The sequence below is a fragment of the Lepisosteus oculatus genome, chromosome 9 (assembly GCF_040954835.1).
Source record: "Lepisosteus oculatus isolate fLepOcu1 chromosome 9, fLepOcu1.hap2, whole genome shotgun sequence".
NCBI lineage: Eukaryota > Metazoa > Chordata > Actinopteri > Semionotiformes > Lepisosteidae > Lepisosteus > Lepisosteus oculatus.
Genome location: NC_090704.1, coordinates 11865539 through 11888224, shown reverse-complemented (window position 1 = coordinate 11888224; position 22686 = coordinate 11865539). Strand labels below are relative to the sequence as shown.

General features: G+C 35.3%; 1 protein-coding gene across 4 annotated transcripts in view; it reads left to right on the top strand.

The window, feature by feature from the left end:
• Positions 1 to 22686, top strand: part of crb1 (crumbs cell polarity complex component 1) — a 34368-nt gene that overhangs the window by 2684 nt on the left and 8998 nt on the right. For all 4 annotated transcript variants that reach the window (XR_001479342.2, XR_001479341.2, XM_015355682.2 and 1 more), the window contains exons 2-11: positions 6313 to 6915; positions 10020 to 10215; positions 10610 to 10749; positions 11273 to 11455; positions 13262 to 14200; positions 17158 to 17708; positions 18967 to 19132; positions 19810 to 20716; positions 21793 to 21834; positions 22362 to 22406. Coding sequence is in view for 2 of the 4 variants with exons in the window: in XM_015355682.2 (XP_015211168.2) it covers positions 6313 to 6915; positions 10020 to 10215; positions 10610 to 10749; positions 11273 to 11455; positions 13262 to 14200; positions 17158 to 17708; positions 18967 to 19132; positions 19810 to 20716; positions 21793 to 21834; positions 22362 to 22406 (3772 nt within the window). In the remaining 2 variants the exon portion in view is untranslated. The remainder of the gene's footprint in view (positions 1 to 6312; positions 6916 to 10019; positions 10216 to 10609; positions 10750 to 11272; positions 11456 to 13261; positions 14201 to 17157; positions 17709 to 18966; positions 19133 to 19809; positions 20717 to 21792; positions 21835 to 22361; positions 22407 to 22686) is intronic.

Sequence of the window (22686 nt, the reverse complement as noted above, 5' to 3'; positions counted from 1 at the left end):
ATGTGAGCTGTTGTGAAATATTAAAAAAATTAAAAAGCAATCCCTTTCTATTTGTTGTGTAATCAATTCGTTGTTAAATAGAATTTGAACAAACTATTGAAAAGGTAATTATCATATCTGGAAATTCACAAAAATTTTCTCAGCATTGAATATTACAGTCTAATTTTGTATATGTAAGGTTTTATTGTACTTTTTGCTTTTAGAGAGAAGCCTGATAAGGCTTTTTTCCCCTCCTAAAATTGTGATATCCAGACAGGCTGGTTATCTGAAATTTTATGTTTTTTCTTATTTTTGTCTCATTAATAGTAAGTGGTGAAAATTGCACATGAAATTAGTATATAATAGGACACAGGGTGTAAGAGGTCAAGGAAAGATCTGCTGTAAGTGTGTTAAAAGCTGCAAAGAACTGAATAAATTACACAAGATTGAAAATATTTATTTTCATTTTTAATTCATTTCCCATAAACATCTATCTGGAGCATTCCTGGCTGGTTATAACCTAACAGAGTTATTTTCAATTTCCTATTCACTCCTACCCCATTTTCTCAAAATAACTATAAATCTTGCAACAGACACTGTAGGTGTGAATTGGATGGGTTGTTTTTAAATTGAATTAATCATATGTTAGGTAAGTTAACTGACATTTAACTGGATTTTCAAATTAATTAAAAGCAAACAATAAAGTTATTTGATAATGCAATACTTCATTTTCCCCATGTTTGTGCGTGTGTTTGCTGTTGTTAATATTAAGCAGATCATATCTGCTGATTCATTCATAGTATTATGTCAAAGATGGTTTCTTCTCAGTTTTCTAATGATTCAGTATTCTGGATTTTCAGTTCTTAAATCACCTTTACTTCAATTCTATCTTTATACTGGGAAATGGTTGATTTCACTGGCCCAGTATCACAGTGCCTAAACAGATAATACATTTAAATAATAAAACTTTTAAAGTTGAAGTTATCGAAGTTCCAAATGTAATTATCATTAATGATTTTTCTGGAAAATACAGACTTAATAGAGACTGTGTATCTTCACACAGTTTTTTGTTTTGGAACTGTAAAAATCTAGTCATTATACACCACATGTGCCACAGTATATGTTCAGAATGAAAAAAAAAACATTGTAACATACAGTACTGTACCTATACAGTACATTTATTCAACATTTGGTGACAAACAGTACACAATATTAAAACAACAGAAATGTTGCATGACTACAACTAAATTAATATTTTCTTCTTTTGTTGTTTAAAACCATGCTAAAAAGTTAAGAGGGTGTTTTTGCTTTCCTACTCATTTTTTCTTTGCTGTCATGCTCATGCCAGTCATTCCATGCCTCATTGCTTATAATCTGGTCTAATTTGTTCTGCTATTTATGTTATAGCTGTAGGAATTTTAGTGCTGTTTTGAAAACAGTTCTTCTTTGATGTCATCTTACTTTCAGCCTCCTGAGGTCTCTTGACCTGTACAACATATGCTGAAGAAAGGGCACCTTTAAGTTTCAGATGGCAGGCGTGATGGCTTGAATAGAAATATTGAGACAGTAAAAGTCAGTGTTATATCACCATTTTATTGGTGTTAGGATTTTATAGGATTATGTCAAACATTAGTTGTGGCTACACCTATATTTCAGTTTCAAAAATAGAAATATAAGTGCAATGTCCACTTTTATATTCATACCAAATTATTTTTTCTTTCTAATTTTCATTTTTTAATTTTCTGCTAAAGAAGCATAAATTCGTATGGATATATATATATATTCTATTTCGGTTTGTTTTTTTACAATGTATCACACCTTGCAGTGGGTCAGTGTACTTTACTGAAACATTTGACCATTCAACCATGTGCTTCCAAATGTGTATATGAATGCAAAGCTAGCATTTAAATTAGAATACAACTGAGGGAAGCTGTTAAGAGCTGCCCCATGTGGTCAGAAAGTTACCGAAAAGTACGTTTTCTTCTGCATTTATATCTCTCCACATTTAGTATTTACATTGGATACATTGGATTTACATTGCTTATGTGAAAAGAATAAAAGTTTTATGAGATGGGAAATGTATTAATTAAAATTAAAATTAAATTTAAATTGAAATACTTTACTTATATTTTTAAAGATGCTCTAATTGTGTTAAACATGCAGTTTTTTTTCCAGTTCATTTCACTGTGAAATTCTAAGTGTTCATAATACCTTTAAAACAATATATATATATACAGTGCTGTCCATACGTATTTGGACAGTGACATAATTTGTGTTGTTTTGCTCTGTACTCCAGCACATTGGATTTGAAATTAAACAATGACTATGAGGTTAAAGTGCAGAATCTCAATTCTTTAATTTGAGGGTATTTACATCTGTATTGGGTGAACCATATAGGAATCACAGCCTTTTTTATACACAGTCCTGCCATTTTAGGGGATGATCAAAAGTAATTGGGCAATTGGCTGTTCAGTTCTTGGCCAGCTGTGTGTTGTTGCATCATTTGTTCATGCACAAGAGAGCTAACAAAAGGTGTAGAGATGATTCTAGATGTGGCATTTGCATCTGGGAGTCGGTCGCTGTTGTCTCTCAACACGAGGACCAAAGAAGTTTAAATGCCATCATGAGTGGGCCATTAAGAGGCTGACAAATCAGAATAAATCAATCAGAGACATAGCCAAAACATTAGGTGTGTCAAAATCAACTGTTTTGTACATTGTTAAGAAGCAAGAACACACTGGTGAGCTTAGCAATACAAACGACCTGGTAGACCACAGAAGACCATTTTCAATCATGAAGAAAAAACCCTTTTGGAGTGTAGATCAGATCAGGAAAACTCTGCAGGATGTAGGTATAGATGTGTCAAAGACTACCATAAAGATCTCAGAGGGTTCACCACAAGAAAGGTGGTAAGTGGTAAGAAAGGCCACAGAAAGGCCAGGTTACAGTTTGCTTAAAAGTACATAGAAAAGCATCTAGAGTTCTGGGACAAAGCCTTATGGACAGATTAAACAAAGCTTAGAAACAAAGAGTGATAGAAAGAGAAAAGGCTTGGGTATGTATGGATGCCTGTGGGCCAGTGAGCTTGGGCATGTATCGGCATGTATGGATGCCAGTGGAACTGGCTCACTTGTCTTTATTGATGTTGTGACTGCAAACGGCAGCGACAGGATGAATTCTGAAGTGTACAGTAGCATCTTATCTGCTCAGATCCAACGAAATGCTTAAAAATTCATTGGATGGCGCTTCACCTCGCAGCAGGACAATGTCCCCAAACATACTTATAAAGCAGCTATGGAGGTCTTCGGGGCCAAAAGGTGGAATGTTTTTGACTGGCCAAGTCAATCACCAACCTGAACCCCATTGAGTATGCATTTCACTTACTGAAGACAAGACTGAAAGTAAAAAGCACCTGAAACAAGCACAGACCTGGCTGAGGAAAGATACCCAACATCTGATGATGTTTATAGGTAGCAGATTTCAATTGCAAAGGATTTGCAAACATGCCAAATTTTATTTAAGATTATGTTAATGTGTCCACTTTCGATCCCATGAAATGGGGGGAATATGTATAAAAAGGGCTGTGATTCCTGTATGGTTCACCCAATATAGACGTAAATACCCTCGAATTAAAGCTGACATTCTGCACTTTAACCCCATTTCCTCGTTTTATTTAAAATCCAATGTGCTGAAGTATAGAGCCAAAACAGCAAAAACTGTATCACTGTCCATATACTTATGGACACCACTGTATTTTATCCTATGTCATAAAAAACGAATAAGTATCTGGTGCAATGCTTATATATAAGAAGATATAACGAAAAATGAAATTAATATTCTGTCTATTATTATGTAATTGTCAACTTCAGAATTACCTCACATTTCTGGACATGCCTGCCATTGTTAATAAAGCAGTAGACAAAGTGTGAATAAAGAATTCATTCAGAAAATTTACATTCAATTAAAAATATCTTATATTTGCAAACATTTCCAACAAACCATGTTAAGAAATGGCCTATTTTTAGTTTTTAGGCGACTCATGAAGTACACTATTTCATTTTCAAATTTTAAAAGCCCTAACATAATGCCTAACAATTAAATAGATGCTAGGGACTTAGCAATTAAATAGAATGCCCAATTCATAACCTTAAAAAATATTTAAAATTCAACAGGTTTGTCTCAGGTATATATATAGGTTTGAAAATATTACTACAAAATATTAGATGGATAAACTCAGACTTACTGTATAGTGTTAGGTTGGTACGTTAGTTTTAAATATTTATATTTCATTACTTAGGAATAACATACAGTACATACTTTTTACATTACAAGTAAGCAATAACTCTGAATTATACATAGTGTTTTTAGAATAACGTTCACCTTTTAAAGAAAGGGTTGATTGAAAATGAATAATAATCAGTGAATTCTACATTGTACAAAAATATTATTGATCCTGTTAGTACCAGTGTACTTCTTGTGCTTCAAACTATGCAGTGATAAATTAACAAAGTCAGAAAGGTTCTTATCTGCAGTGGAACTACACGGTAAAATATCATAACTACTAACATTTTATGTTGCAATGATGTGTTGATTAGCAAAGAAATATACAATCATTTGTATCATACAACAGTAGGTAGTGTTTCTGCATTCATCATCCTGATAAAGGAAGTGCTAGTTTGTCTGAATAGGAAGAAAAAAAAACACAGAATGCTTTAAATTACTGACTTCTGGCTACTGATGGTTGCTATGGTGATAGGACAAATTCAGAAAAGGGACCATGCAAATGGTTTCCATGCCAACACAACATGATGCTTTGCAAAACACTGAGGTTTGCTAGTGTGCTCTTTACCAAAAAACTGTGGGAATTAAAAAAGATAATATATTAGATATAAATATAACGACATTACATACATTATATTTTGTGTGATCTATCATGTCTGTCTAACTGTGCAACTGGCATATAGATGTATTTCATCATGAACAATTATTTACAATGTGAATATGATGCATTAGATAACTGTATAAATTCTTGTTTTTGGTGATGTTTTGGTAACAAAGTCTTTGTGATTTGTTTCATAACACTTAAGTGTTATATAATATAGTATATACAATATATAAGTCAAACATAGAAATGTCTACAATGGTTTTCCTCTGCACTCCTTTGTTTTAATATGGTTTCTCTATGTATGAAAATCTCCCTTCAGCCCTCCGTCTCGGCTAGGCCTCTCTATACGCGCAGCTCCAGGCCTCTGACCACTCCTATCCATCCCGCTTCTGACACCAATGTAACGAATTCGGGTTTCGGTACGGAATGGAGCAGGATGGGACTCAGGGAATAGGGTTGAACACATTTATTAACTTAAACTTAAACTCGAACCGGAGAAAGGTACACACACAAGGACAGGGGTTTCAGCACTGCACCTTCACTGACACACAGACACGAAGGGAAGGGGGCTGTCTCCCAGCCTCCACCCTACTATATACAGTCCCATAGTCCCGCCCCGAGACGCTGTTCTCAGCCAGCCTTGTGTGTGCATGCTAAAGCACCCCGCGTGGCACTAAAATATTGGCAACGCTCATTCTAACACTACACGCCTAAGGCCAGGATTAAATGAAAAACTTCAACTAGAATGCCAAATGAAAATTATATAGATATGACTTGATGCCATCTTTATATTTGTCAGAGATTTTTTGCTTTTACCAGTGAGTAAACCAGCAACAGTATTGGCTGTGGAATTATTGTTTGATAGCTGAGCTGAAATTTTGATTAAAGAAAACAGTTAAGATCAGTCTGTTGAGTCAACTTGTAAGAATCTGCAAAACACCACAGTTAAACGAAGTTCATTAGCAGATGACTTAGCAGAACAAAAATGTATTAATGGAAAACTAGAATTGCAATCATCAGGGTCAATTAAGTAATGTTGGGTGAATTAAGTGAATATCGTAGTGGTTGGATAAAAGTCATTAAGTCAAATTGATTGGAGGTATTAAGTTTGCCCAGCAGTGCTGCTCCACCAATTTCAGATTGTCAGTATATTTGAGTGATCAGGAACGTAAATCTACCAAATAATATCAAAACCTATACATTTATTCTTAAAGTATATTCGCTACATTTGCTACATACAATTACAACATGTGTAGTACTAAGATATGCCTTGAACTGAAGTATCAGAGAGCAACACTATATATTGAAGCTGAAGTTTTAGCTATTCTGTTATGTGAGAGAGATGCATGTCAGAGCGTTTATATGGCCTTTTACATTTGGAAAATGTTCCTAAAACACTCACAATTCATAAAAGTGTGTAATCATTTGTTTTTTACTTAATATTTCAGGTGCATTTCCTTTGGAGGCCTTTGCCAGCTGTCTGTCTGGTCCATGTCAAAATGACGCCGTGTGTGAAGACACTTTCAGAGATCATATTTGCTACTGTCCATCTGCTTTGATCACCCCTTTGAACAAAAATTGTGATGAAGCCAACCCATTGTGTCATCTGAGCACCTGCAAAAATAATACTACATGCATGAAAGCCACAGAGGATTCCATTGATCTTATTTGTCAGTGCACTCCAAATGATACCAGAGAAGTATGTGAAAGGTCTGTCCAGAAATGTGCAGACAGTCTCTGTGAGAGTGGAACACACTGCCAGCAAAGGCCTGTCACTGATGAATTTGCTGGTTATAGATGCATTTGCAAAGATGGCTACATCGGTACACATTGTGAGACAGAGGTAGACGAATGTGCCTCCAGTCCCTGTCAGAACAGAGCTGTGTGCAGGGATAGAGTCAATGGATATTCTTGTTACTGTGTGCCGGGCTTTCAAGGAAAACACTGTGAAATTGAGGTGAATGAATGTGCCTCTCAGCCCTGCCAAAATGGAGCAACCTGCTTAAATAAGATTGGGAAGTATGTTTGCATTTGTATGCCAGGATACACAGGTCAGTATATCAACAATTGATTTGCTGTTGTCTTAGTTATCTCTACCATCCTTAATTTAACAACAACTGAGACAAAGGGAAGATTTGTACTGTAAGTGTAATTGGTACCCAAAACAGTGGGGGTTTATCAAAATGTTTCCAGCTCCTATCGACCAATCTAATATTTGAAGATTTATATTTGACCATACAAGTTCAGGAGTTCAGGTTTAGTTCTTTGTCAAATACAAGACTCAGTTTGGGAAGAACGTCATGTCCAAAGTAATTTTAGAGATGTTATTATTTGTAAAACTGCACTTTGAGAGTTCTACCTTTTGTCATATGGAGGATTGAGAATAAAATGATGTGTCAGGTTAATGGTCCTTCAAGAAACATACCAGGGGCTTCAATGAATGTAATACATTTCTTTTTTGTGAGTTTAAGGTTGTAAATATATTAATTTAATGCTCATCAAATGTATACCAAAAGGCTACACCAAAAACAAGACATCATTGTGTATGTTTATATTGACATTTCAAAACCGTAAAACCAGAAAACTGATTACTGTGGAAATTAATGAAATTAATTAAAAACATTTTTCAACTTTCTCTTGTTTTATAATAACAGTGAGTAACAGGCTCAGATCAAATACAAAAATAAATCAACCCACTTACCAATTATACATTTTCAATTGGTAATTAATTGCTGGTAGTTGATTGCAGGTGATTTTGTATCCATTATCATCAAACAATTGCTTGCTATTTACAGTTAGCAGATGGTCATTGTTTCGATTTGGTCTTAATCTCTGGAATCTTAAACCCTAATCCTGGAGAGCCCCAGTCTAGTACTGTAGGTTTTGTAGATCATCATTTAACCATTTATATATCAATTGGAACAACTCCATTGAAATTGAATAGGTGAACTAAGTAATTTCAAGATAGTTTAGACTTAAATGATAAGAATCATATCTATAATCCTTTCTCTGGTTAGTTTGTAAATTAAATGTCAAAAATGGTTACCAAGTTATTTACAAACACCTGTTTTTTTAATTTCTCCCCTTAACAAACATATATAATTGACTATCCTCTAGTGTTGCTCTCAGATCCTTACATCTGCTGTTGTAGTTTACTGCTCAAAAATCCCCAGTAGGATCCTACCAGATGCTGTCTGCAGACAGAAACTACCCATTCTTCAACCCTAAATGACCAGTTCTCTTATTTGAACGAATTAGTTCTGTGATCAGTAGTTTCAGGTACTATCAATCTTTAAAAACAGGTGACCTACAGTATAAGACTGTCTTGATTGGGACTCCCCAGGTCTAGGGTAAAAGACCTCTGATCTAGACATTCATCTCTTTTCCAGTTAAGATTAAACATTATGCTGTGTTGTGCATTATACAGTACATTATGTTTATGTATGCTTAAAACAGTGTAGAGCTCTAAACATATATACACCCCCTGAATAAAACTGAAACTTATGTAATAAACGAATCCTATAATTGAGAATTCAAAATTTGATTATTTAAAAATAAACAATATTGCTTGATATAGAAGGAATATTACTACAATAATGGAAAAAAGATACTGCAAATATAATGGCCCAGCTGTTGTTAACAATAAACGAGTGCTTCCATCTAGTGGCAACTCTGTCACTTATGTTTCCCACAGCACACTTATTCTAGTCTTAATATAGTGTAGCACACCTTTGAAAACATGAATGTAGAGAAAAAAATATTAAGATTATGACCTGTTGGGAAATCTATGCCAAAAGAAGGTTGAATAGATAATTATTCTAGTCTATCATGAAGTTTATGAGATTGAAGCATCTGTTCAGTAGTATGGGGAAGCCATCACAAAGAGAATAAAAACATTAACATATGTTTTTATACTTTGGTGTTTACTTACTGGAATAAAATACTCTAAAAATAGGTACATATGTTTGGATGATTAAAACCTTTGATTGAATTTGATTTGATTATCTGAAAAACAACAGAAAGTTGTCAACTTACATTATAACAAAACAATATTCAGAAAAGTTTAAGACCAAACAATTTACATAAGTTAACTTACAGTCTCTCAATCTTGTTTAATTTCTAGTCTTTAATGGACCCTAAAATAGTCCAGCAACATCATAAAGTGATTCCAGTATCAACCTACAGTAAGTTGTTAGAGAAACTGGTTCCGCAGTGTCAACTCTTTAAAAAAAAGTCTCCTTGTTTCCATTCTAAATTGTTTCCCCTTAATTTTTAATTATGACAGTGTACTGTATCTGTTTAGTTATTGCTTAACGTATTGCTTTGATTTGACTTTTTCAATCTGTTGCATTTGAAACAAATGAAATGCCTTGAAATCTTCTTTGTTAAACTTTTGATGGTGTTAATTATTCTAATACTCTGTTTCTAGTATGAATAACTAGTAGTGAATTGCATATTTGTATGAATCTCTTAAATTTCTACACTTCTCATCTTCATTTCACACATAGTTGTTGTAATTGCGGTTGCTATTTTTATCCCTTTCATCCATTTTGTAAAAGAGGACATTGACAAATACTAAAACGTATGTTGCTTTTATCTGCAGTCTTAATTCGTGTGTATTTATTGCCACACAGCAATTAAGCTTTTGCATTCAAAGGTTCACATTCACATTTTTTATTTTAAAACTTGCCATAATTTTTACTCACTTATTTTATTTTTTGAGCCTGGATTTCTAAGCTGTTCTTAAATAAAGCACCATCAGAGGGATTCAGATTCAGAATAAGGTGGCCAAGTTCTAAGAATTTTAAAATATAATTTTAAATCTTTCATGATGCAGTGGAGCCATTTCCATCCTTAACAGAGAATTTCTGTCAGTTTTAAAAATCTATCAATATGAAAAAATATCAGTCTCTTCTTGAAGGACCTGCACATGCACATATACTGCATGATGAATGTCCTAAATGTTTACAAAAGATCATGCAATACAAAAATTCTCAACGTTACAGAAAGTATCACATTTTAATGCGTGAACATTACATTTTGTAGCAAACTTTTGATTTTCTTTCATTCCAGATGGCAAAGAGTATTTTGGTAATGGAACACAGATAAAGGTACTGATACTCTCAAATACTTCTGATGTGCTTTGATTTTCCAGGTACCAGCTGTGAGCTGGAAATCAACGAATGTCAATCAGAGCCGTGTTTTAATAGGGCACGTTGCCATGACTACCAGGATGGTTATTCCTGCACATGTACCCCAGGTTTCCAGGGAGATCTGTGCGAAATCAACATTGATGACTGCAGAAGTCAGCCATGTCAAAATGGTGCACAATGTGTAGATGAAGTAAATGGGTAAGTTTTTTCCTTAATTCTAACTCAGAATTCCAATTGAAAATTGAGAATGTTTTATACAGACTGGCTTTGTAGCTTCTGTTTCACCCAAGCCATAGACATTACATTTTTAAATAAAATTAGTTCACTGAAACCCCTATAATACATTCAAAGTTTGACATGCTTACTAGTAATACCGATAATGCTCTTAGTACAAAGCAACAGGTAAGCACAGTTTAAACTGGTCCTGAAGCTTTATTTATGCACAGTAGTGTAAACACTCTCACAGGTAAGATACATTTTAAAAAATATTACTTTGGTAACAAAAAGTAAAATGTTATTTTTTATTTAGCATCAAACTACTCTACAAAAAAAGTGTGGAAATCAATTAATAAATGTAAAATCCTTGATTCAGTTACAGCTGTGAATGTTCCAAAACTGGTTTCATGGGCTTGCACTGTGAAATCCCAGTTCCACTCTGCATGTCAAAACCTTGTCTCAACAATGCCTCATGTGAGGAAGACCATGGGAACTACAAGTGTTTTTGCTGGCCAGGTAGACTTTCTAAACTTAAGTATCTAATCTATAACCATGGACAACAGGTTTCTATGAGACAGACCTTAGGTTTACTTTTGCTGTATGGTGACAGGCACTCTCCTGGAACTTTGGGGATGACTACATACTGGAAGTTTCAATGGCACAGTAACGATATGAAACAAGCAGAGACCCTCCCATCTGCTAAAAGAATTTGCTGTGTTGCCAAAGTTAAACAACCCTAGAAAAATATGTGCAGAATAAAGAGCAATTAGGTTCTGTAAACCAGCTGATTGAGTGGGGCTGTTTGAAAATGTTATTTTGAGGGGCCCAAGTCAAATATACTATATATGCAATTTGTTTAAACGAATAAAAAACTAAGGCAGAAAATGTACACAATATGTATATACATCAGAATAATAATAATAATAATAATAATAATAATAATAATAATAATAATAATAATAATAATAATGGTGCTGAAAACGCTGAAGTACTGTTTCTTTAAGTAGGTTTTATTTCTGTGTGCGTTTGTGTTTATAAGGATTCTCAGGTACCAACTGTGAGCTGGACTTAAAGGAATGTGACAGTGACCCCTGCCTCTCTGGGGGTGAGTGTTTCGAGTTCTCCTGGAAGGAACTGTATGGCACCATCCCAGAACTTCCTGTACTGTTTGACTACCAGCATGCTGCTGGATTTGTCTGCCGATGCCAACAAGGTTTTAAAGGTAAACAACAAATAACACAAGCAAACAAAACCCTCATTATAACAATAGATTGAAATTCAGGTATTGATGTACATTCAAAGGTAATTAAGCTTAATTAAGAAAAAAAAGGGATATACTGTAAAGCATTAGTGAATAAGTCCCTATAATTTCTGTGTATTTATCAACAGTTAACACAAATACATATTATTTGAAAGGGAACACCTTCAGATATCCATCTGTCTGACAATTAAATCCATTTTCCTTTTCATTTCCTGGAAACTTAAAATTCTCTTGCCTTCACTTGCCTAAAAATGGCAAGCAGTCACTCTTTAAGACGGTTAAAGTGTATTATCTTAAGCCTACTGATCTGGCTTGAAGAAAATGCAGTGCTAGTCAGTGAGCTGCAGCATTCTACCTAAGTGAATATAGTAATACAGTGGAAGCTTTCAACGGGAATGGCAGGCCTACTTACAAAACTCTGTTCATTTCGACACTATACACCTTAAGAAACAGACGTTTGCCGATTATCACAAGTTATGGCAACAATTGTGGTGTCTACAGCTTGGGTTTCCATCTTTTTTTCTGTCATTTCAGGTACAGTTATTTCATTTTACCATGAAAATGTCTGTAGAGCAGATTTCTACTTTATTTGAATTTTAGTATGATATTTTGTGTTTGACAGTCACAATTATTAAATGATCTCCCTGTGTTGTTTTCATGATCACTTTGGTGGTCACGATGATATTTTGTTACTTTTTACTTTTGATGTGTCAGTTTAAAAGGACGTATATACAGTATACAGTATATTCCTAACTTAATATGGCAGGTAGGTACAAAAGTCTTTTTTTTCTTGCACTAGATCTTCTTTCATGTGTTTTACTGAGATACATTTCAGAGAAAGTACATAATCAAAAAATAAGATATCAGAAGAAATGTTTCATTTAAAACTGATTTGAAAAATACCATTTTAGTTTTAAAACTAATATTTGTTTTATTTTGGATTTTTCGTGATGGCTCCCACATAATGGAATAATTACTGTTTAAAATATGCGAGGTTTAACTAAACTGATCCTCTTTAAGGTGGAGGCTTTTGAAAGTTATCTCAAGAACCCAATTTCATGAAAGGATTTCAATTCCATTAGAGGATTTTTTTATATTTAAGGCTCAGACAGATTTCTTTGACGTTTGTTACGTGCAGATTTCTCTCTCTCGCAAAAGTCAACAATTTTCTGAGGGCACAAGTGAAACCAATATAAATGTTTGCAGGACTACTTGTCTGAAATAATTATTTGGTTATACAGTATACAGTATGCTACCATAACAATATAATCTCAATTATGCACAATATTAATCTATTTCCCATAAAATCATTATTTGTGTTACAGCAGAAGAGCGTATAGAAGCTAATCTCCTAAATCCTATCTTCTGCTTTGCAGTCAATTGGTTTTAATTCCGTCTCAGCTACAACAGGGCAATGTCTCAAGTGCTTATGTAACATGCTTTAAATATGTTCACATATGTACTTTCTGTCCAGAAACCTGAGCAAATATTTTACCACTGTAAGTGTGCTGTACCAAATGTACAACTAAAACACTGCAAATATTTTTTTCCTCTATAAATAGGCTTTTGATACCCCATTGTAGCCACTAATTTAAATTTATCGGTAACACTCAACACTGCATCCTACTCCATTATTTGAATTTGGTACTGTTCATGTTTGTGAATTGCTTCGGTTTTTTATTCTTATATAACGTTTATTAGAAATGTCAACTTCATAATGCTTGAAATCCATAATTCCTTTTCATAATTTCTTTTCTTCATTTGTAGGTGTCTTGTGTCAAGAGGACATCAACGAATGTATTATGAATCCATGTCAAAATGGAGCTAAATGTGAAAATACAGTTGGGAGTTATGTTTGCCATTGTTTACAACAAAGCTTGGAAGGACCTTTGTATGGTGGGCAGAACTGTACAGACATTCTTATGGGCTGTGAAAACCATGACTGTCAAAATGAAGCCACCTGCATTCCCTTCCTCAAGAATGAACAACATGAATACAGCTGTGTTTGTCCAAATGGCTATGCAGGCTCAAAGTGTGAGATACCCACAACTTTCTCTTTTGAGGAAAATGGATACTTTTATATTGGAACAAATCTCCAAAAAGACTCCATAAACATTACTCTAAGCTTTAAAACCGTCCTGCCAAACACTCTCCTATTTTACCAGGGAAATGAGGACACAGTCATCCAACTAGAGCTGGTTAATGGCCTTTTGCATTTCATAATACATAAGGCAAATGAACTGAGCTCTTCTTTGGAGCTCCCTCACAATGTGACAGATGGTGAATGGCACACTGTGGAGGCTACTCTGGGAGGAAGAATGTTTGGAATTGTGCTCTCAGACAGATCCTGTATTCGTGACTGTGAGCAAAAAGTGACCCTGGAAATCCTCCATTACCAGCATGAATCTGCATTTTGGAACAGGTCTATTGGAGGTCTCAAAGAGGAAGGAAAAAAGCCAGGGACCATTGATGCCATTCATTCCCAGCCTTACTTCATTGGCTGTCTGCAAGATGTGTATGTAGATTCCCAGCTGGTTGTCCCTAGTAGCATATCTAATGCAACAGCTGTGAATGTCATTCCTGGATGCAGCAGCAAGGACAGATGTGTGGCAAATCCTTGTCAGAACAGAGGACGTTGCATCAACCTTTGGCAGAACTACCACTGTGAATGCTACAGACCTTACGAAGGACAAAACTGTTCAAATGGTAAGGCAATCAGAACTAAATAAAAGGCTTATAAACCTGAGAAGTAAAAACATTTTGTCATTACAACAACATTAAAATTGGTACACTTGCATTGCATAAGTCTTTACCAAGATTACTGTCATTTATCTTAATGATTGTGCAAAGGGCACCCACCAACTTTGCAGTGAGCTCATTTTGGCACATTTTGACACATTTATCTTCTTTGCATGCAGTTAAATATTAGACCTGTCTGAGAAAGGGACTTGCTTTTTTAGGGAAGATTAAAGGCAGGAATCAATTTCGTTTTTCATTGGTCAATCAGGTAGGTTCATTGGTCAATCATTGGTCCACATCAATAGCCTAGCACAGTTATAATTGTTACCTTTTCGCCCAAGCAATACCTACAGTAATACTAAGACACTGATTGACCCATCAGCATTTAAGTAACATTGTAACAACCTATTTTATAATATTGCACAATTGTTGTGATTTAATCAAAAATTTGCCAACCAGCCAATCACAAGATACATTACTGTACTGTATGTGTGACAGCAGGATTTAAGTGAGAAATGAGATGTCTGGTGTCATGGATGTCTGAAAGGACAAACCGTGGAATGGCAGGAGAGCAATAAAGACGCTATGCGTAGCGGCAAGACGGGGGTTAGCCAAGGCTCAGCTGTTCAGGAAATGCCGTATAGAAACCTATGCCCTCAGGCCATGGACAGGAGCGACCTGGTGCTAGGCGGGTCTCAGGACATCTGAACCTCAATGCTGAGCCAGGGCTAACCCCCGTCTCGTCGCTATGCATAGGGTCTTTTTCCCTCTCCTGCCATTCCACGGTGCGTCCCTTCCAACATCTGTGACATCTGCTAAACAAAAAACTCTATCAAGAAAAGGATTAATCATTTGTGTCTGGCAGGTGGAGGAAAGGTTGGATTCAATGATGGTTTTTGACTTTGTTACAAAGAACACCTCCTCAAATGGTTCACGCTATGGTAACAGCCAAGGTAGTAATTCATTGCTAAGTAGTCACAAGTATCCTTTTAATATGTTAAAGCCATTAAATACTTGTAAATACTCATTGGAAACTCCTTTGCTAGCTTAATAGCATGTTTCTTTCAATTTAAATGAGCTATTGATCATTCAATATTCTTCATGTGAAATTTAGTTGTTTAGTCCTCCAGGATAGTAGTTGGAAAGCATTTACCCAATATCTGCAAATCCTAAAGGCAAAGAAAATAATTAAACAGTATACTATATAGTTCAATTACAATTACAATTTATCTTAATTGTTTCTAATGTGCTATTTAATACTATATATTTATACAGGTTTTATATATACAGCGTATGCATTATATACCTTCAATAACATGTAGATGCTTCAGTCTATATTTAGTATTAAATCACCTTTATTGACATGCTAAAAGCAGCTACTGTAGCACCTACTTTTAAGTAATCCAATAAAGCTAGGGAAGTGGTTAGTGTTCTAGACTTACAATGGGAAGGTTATGGGTTCACATTCTTGGTGGGTTATTGCTTGGTGGGTTGTGAAACCTTGAGCAATAGCTACAGTATGAAATCTTTACTCAAGATGCTTTGCTAAAATATATATAGTACTTCTATTATTATAGGTCCAAGTCTAGATCACTCAGATCAATGTGTAGTACATAATGACAAGCTTGGTTGTGTGTCACCCAAAGTAAGATGTATTAATAATTATCAAAGTTTTAATCATAGTGGAAAATTTGAGTTGAACATATGAGTATCTAACAAACAACATAGATACTGTAGCTCCTGATTGTGTCTGACATGTCCCACGCAGACTGTTGCAGTCTAGATCTTAGTAAGATCTTGGAAGATAACTTTCAATGCATTTGTGTTAACAGCTAAGGTCTCTAACTGTGTAGATTTTAAGTACAAGAGAAATTTAAGCACACAGGCAGTATTAAAAGCATTTCCATATCTTTAGATTTTTCCCCTTACATCAGCATAATTGGAGAAGTGTCAATGTCATGACATACTGTATATGTCAATGTAATTTTTGTTGTTTAAAAACCCTAAACTATCAAATACATAATATTTAATGATCGTGGTTTAATGTCATGGATATACAATACATAACTTATATTTTCTACAGAGATATATTTCATAGTAGCTGCAATGGGTGATTTAAGCAAAGGGTAAGATATTTTATCACAGTACTGAACTAAGAACTTCTCTTGACCTTGTAACGCTAAAAGCCCTCATCTGCTTTATGATGTGGGAAAAGTCAGACAATTTTAAAGATGATTCTTTTACCTAAAGTCAAAGTTATCACCTGGTCATCAAGGTATCCATTCCTGATTATAAAAGAAGAAATGAATTGCTGATCAAGCAATGTAACAAAAAAAAACTACTGTCTCCATACATTAGAAAATCCATAATGCAAACTTCTATAGCAGAGAAAGACTCAAACAAAATTTTAGAATGCTAACATTTTTTGGCATTCTACTTTACAAGCACAGAATATGTTGTTAAAGATCTTAAATGTGTCTTTTGTTTGCCCATCTAACTTAATATAAAAATATTTACAATAATGATTTCTTAATAAATAAGCTTCAAATATGTGGGACAATATTTGGAACTGTATGCCTTGGACATCTACAGTAGCTCTCTTTGAGTTAAGCAGAATATCAATTTTTCAACCTGTTTAAAAAGATCACATTTCCAAATTAAAATTCCTGAAAAAATTAGTCAGTCATAAGTGTTCAGTGTTCTACTGATTTAACGTAAACTACAGCAACTTTCCCTTCTACATAACAATGCAAATTGGTATTGTAGGTAGATTACCTGATATTCAAAAAAAGCTTGACAACATTTAATATCATGTTATATGTGTTTTAATTAATGTTTTGCTAACATTCTCTGCTTTATCATTTCATACAGTAAGTGTTTTTCTTTGTACATAATGAAATAACTCTTCCTTATGTTCTCTACAGAGTATGTCACAGCCAGATTTGGCAGCGATAACTCGGAGGGTTATGCTCTTTTCACAATAGATGACAGTCCTGGGCAGAACATCACCATTTCGATGTTTGTTCGTACCCGAAGATATACTGGATTACTACTTGTTCTTACAAACAGCACCAGCCACTACCTCAGGATCTGGTTGGAAAATGGAAAAGTAAATGTCCGGGTAAATGACTTTGAGACTCTCTCTGGAGACCGTTTCATAAGTGATGGGCACTTGCATTTACTGAGCATTAAAATCGAACAAAACCAAATGGCACTTTATCAGTCTGTACAGAAGCTGAATTACACCTCCATCCATACAGTGAATGTCCAGCTTGGAGATCTTGTATATGTTGGTGGCTTGGCTGATAAAAGGATACCTGCATCCTTTGGAGGTTATTTCAAAGGATGTATCCAGGACTTGAGGATCAACACCAAGCGACTCGAGTTCTACCCCATTGGAATTCCTCTAAGTTCCTACAGAATAACAAGCCTTGTGAACGTGACCCGTGGCTGTTCAGGTGACAACGTTTGCGATGTAAGTCAGCAAGGTGTCCCTATTGTTAATCCTCTGTGGTTTAACCAGCACAAATGAACTAAAACAAAATCAGCTGACCGCGTTTTCCCAAAAGATGATTTATTTAGATTTCATTTAGAATGTATGCATTTAGATTTTATGGGTCTAGGATTTATTTTAAAATCATTTGCCAGGAATATCGTTTTCGCAGGTGGAACATATACGAATCACATTTTTGGATCTCCATTCTGTTTCACACACCTTGCTATATAACCGTTTCCACAAATGCTGTAAATGGTCTACAAAGGAAACATAATACAGTGGATGGGAAGCATGATGCACTGTAATACATGATACAGAAATGTGTATCATTTAGCAAAATCTGAATTTTATGCTGCTGTGACCAAATGATATTTCTCATGAACAACAGGCAATGGTAAATTAAGTTATTTGATAATTAAAGGCCCTATATAAATACATTATTATTATTATTATTATTATTATTATTATTATTATTATTATTATTATTATTATTATTATTATTATTATTATTATAAGCAGCCATATCACCCTGCAACTCACAACTGGTGACCTACTGAAGCTAAGCAGGTGTGAGCCTGGTCAGTACCTGGATGGGAGACCTCCTGGGAAAAACTAAGGTTGCTGCTGGAAGAGGTATTAGTGGGGCCAGCAGGGGGCGCTCAACCTGTGGTCCACGTGGGTCCTAATGCCCCAGTATAGTGATGGGAACACTATACTGTAAACAGGTGCCGTCCTTCGGATGAGACGTAAAACCGAGGTCCTGACTCTCCGTGGTCATTAAAAATCCCAGGGCATTTCTCGAAAAGAGTAGGGGTGTAACCCCGGCGTCCTGGCCAAATTTCCCATTGGCCCTTACCAATCATGGCCTCCTAATAATCCCCATCTATGGATTGGCTTCATTACTCTCTGCTCTCCTCCCCACTAATAGCTGATGTGTGGTGAGTGTTCTGGTGCACTATGGCTGCCGTCGCATCATCCAGGTGGATGCTGCACATTGGTGGTGGTGGAGGGGAGACCCCATTACCAGTAAAGCGCTTTGAGTGGAGTGTCCAGAAAAGCACTATATAAGTGTAAGCAATTATTATTATTATTATTATTATTATTATTGGGCAGGCTGTTATTATTATTAAGCAATCAAGACATTTCATTATTTCCTACAGAATGCACAATGTGTAGTTAATAGGCTTTCTCCTATGGCAGGAGTACTTCCATAACACTGAGTTTTTGTCCTACTCAGACAAACCCATGCCAGAATGGTGGAGTGTGCTATGCCATGTGGGATGATTTCACATGCACCTGTCCTCCTAGTACAGCAGGAAGGACATGTGAAGAGGTCCAGTGGTGTGAGCTCAGTCCCTGTCCTGCAGAAGCTGTCTGTCAGTCTCGTCTCAAAGGGTTTGAATGTAAGCTCCGTTAACTCAACTCATTTGCACGAGTACAAGTATAATCCCCATTGTTTTTCTTCTCACAGTAATGGCAAAACAATGAGCTGAAATGAGGATGGCTATGTATTGTATGGGAGACAGATTGACTAAGACCTGACACTAAGATGTTTTGCAAAATATAGATATAAATATTTAGGTATAAATACAAAACCTTTTCAGTGTTATGATTATCTAATTTAATTATGTGTACTGTGCATCACAACTAGGGCACACACTGAGATGAGAATGTACTATTTTAACCTTAATTACAGTGCATACTGTATGTACAGGTCTAGGTTTGGAATTGTTTAATTCACTACAGCTGACTGAATCAGATCTTATTAAAGAGGTAATGGGAATTAAAACATGTGTACATGTTCTTGATATTGGTTTGGATTAAATAGATTAACCTCATTGGGATTAATGATATAGATACTTAGTCACTTGGAAAGGTCTTCATGAAAAGACAAGAATGATATTATCATCAAAGTTCTCTCTAATCCCCATAACAATATTTCTTTGTACATGTGGCTAGCACTGAGAAAGTATTATATTTTCTTGCCAAAACCCAGGTATAAGACATACCTGGATGTACACCTCAGAATGTATAAGAAATATGGACCAATGTAATATATCTTTTTTGTGTTTGTACTCAGGTATTTGCAATGTGACATTTCGTGATGACAGCAGCGCACTGTCCTACAAAGGTAATGGTAAAATTTTCCGCGATCTCACCAACATAACCTTCAGTCTACGAACAAGGAAACATGAAGCTGTCATTCTCCACGCAGAAAAAGGTCCAGAGTTCGTTACAATCTCTATCCAAGATTCACACTTGCTGTTTGAGTTAGTCAGTGGAAATAGTTTTCTTACGTTAAGCATGAAGAGCAAGATGCCAATCAATGATGGGCAATGGCATAAAGTGATGTTTTCTATGCTAACACCCAAATCAGAATCCTCAGAATGGGTCATGGTGTTGGATAATACAGAGGAACCATCTTCCACAAACGTTGCTGCTGGAAACTTGAATTTTCTCAAGGAGGAAACAAACATTTTCGTGGGTAGTTTAGGTCCTGACATGGGAGGCAATCTAGCTGGGTGCCTCAGTACCATTGAAATTAGTAGCATTTCATTATCATACTTTGGAAACACAGAGACTCATCTTCCCCGATATCAGCAGGAACAGTTCATTAAAACGTCTGCTAAACCAGCTATACTTGGCTGTTCTGGAGCTAACGTCTGTGCACCCAGCCCTTGCTTGAATGGAGGCAGCTGTAAGGATCTTTTCAACGACTATAATTGCACATGCCCCCCTGGCTGGACTGGACTGAAGTGTGAAATTAACATTGATAACTGTGCATCCAACCCCTGTATTCATGGCAATTGCACTGATAGAACGTTGGCTTATGAATGCAAATGTGACCCAGGCTACACTGGCAAAAACTGTGAACTGGAGATAGATGAATGCAAAAACCACCAGTGTGGTAATGGAGCCACCTGCCTTGACGGAATCAACAGATATTTCTGTTTATGTCCTCAAAATGCAACTGGATCCCAGTGTGAGTAAGTATGTAAACTGAGTCATTTTATTCACCAGCATGCAACATAACTAAATAAAACCATTCTTTTCCATAAAGTTCTGTTTTATCTCACCACCCAACAAACCTGGGACACTCAGGACAATTATTAGTGAAAAACCGAAAAATAACTTTCAAATTTCAATTTCATGGAAATATATACGTCGTAGTAGTAGGAATGCATTACATTCATCTTTATAACTTCAACTTGTGCATCCTGATCAATATACTGTTTTGTTATTGTGATCCGTAGAACTCAACATTTTTCCAGTACACAGAGCTTGTCTACTTTTTATAGGATATTTTAGTCATTTTCTCAAATTCCTTGTTCTATGACAGAATCATTTCAGGTTTATAATGTAGTCTCTGCTTTAGTATGAAGACGCACAGATGTTGTTTTCTGGTATAGGGCAGAAATAATATAAAGAACAGTGCAGCTACCAGCATCTTCTTTTGAGCCATTAAATGAAAAAAAATGAGACTATGTTATTAAACCTAAGTTATGTTTAATATCTTACAAGGATTTGTAAGGACAATTTCCTGTTACACTATTTCACTATTTTCATTTTTGTCACACATTAAAATTCGATTACACTGTAGCCATTTTTGATTAGCCTGTCCTAAACATAATGGGATTTGAATAACAAAAGCATAAAATCCAAGCAATCATTTCAGAAGCAAAATGTTCGATTTATGTTAGAAATGGGAAAAGCTAAAACTTTATTTTTATTCTTATTTGCTTTTCTAAAACAAGTTTCACAACTCTTTCACATGTCATAGCTAATACCACTGGGAATGTTCTTCATAACTTCCTAGCAACCAATATTTCTTTTCCTTGGATCTGCAGTATGCCTGGCAGCAGTGCCTTGGGATCACCTATAGTACGTTATTGTAATATCCAGCGCTGCTTCATCACAAATTATGAAAGGAATGAAACTTATGAACCTGTCTTATAGAGCTGTAAGGCATAACTTAGATCCCCTATGTATAAGAACTGTTTATAAAATGTTTGTTTTGAAGTAGTGCCCATTTTTTATAAAACATACTTTTTTCTTTCTTAAGTGTGAAAATTGAAAAGGTTTCATGGTACCTGCCCGAGACTCGGTAAGTTATATCTTAAAAACCAAAACCAACGTTTCCCAACATTTAATTATTTGGTCCCAAAATGAAAAGAACACTCAAGGCAGACTATTTAAAATTTTCTTTATCTGGGAACTCAGTTTGGATTTAGGTCATTGACATACAATTTGGTATTTTTATGTATGTTTATCCCTGTGGACTATTCATCCCCATTTCCCTCTTCATCCCTTTGTTGTTGAAATCTTTGCCTTGATGGAATTGTGTTTTTTTAAAAGAAAAACATCCATTAAGACAAAAAAATAATCTAACATGTTTCAGTACCCTTCTAGAAAAACGGTGAAGGCTTAATGCAATTTTCCGGTTGAAATTTGTTGAGAATAAAATTACCACAGCAAATTTGTAATTTCTTTAACCCCATCTCTTTTAAAATCCAGGTCATCTCAGGATTATTAAGATAAACTTTGTGTTTATGTGCTTTTCTAGCAGGGTACTGTCTACACACTTTTAAGCACAGTAGTTGGTTCACATCTTTTTATATCTATCCCTCACAGTATGTATCCTTTGCCGGAAGCAACTTCTGTTCCAGTGGTAAGAATGTATGTTCCATTTTTTAACCTTTATTTATCCTCCATATTAATTAAAGTATAGAAATTTCTTTCTGTTTTGCTTTGGGGCTGGGTAATTCAGTTAGATGGTGCAAGGCTCTGACAATGTCCAGGTGTATGATTTGATCCCTGCTATTTCTATTGAAAGAAATGGCACCTACAATACAGTATATACAGCTGAGATTGTAGCACTGATGCTGCCCACTGCATTTCTTGATTGCATTGTGTAGCTATTTCTTCTTGGTTTGATCAAACTATGACTTCTAGTCTT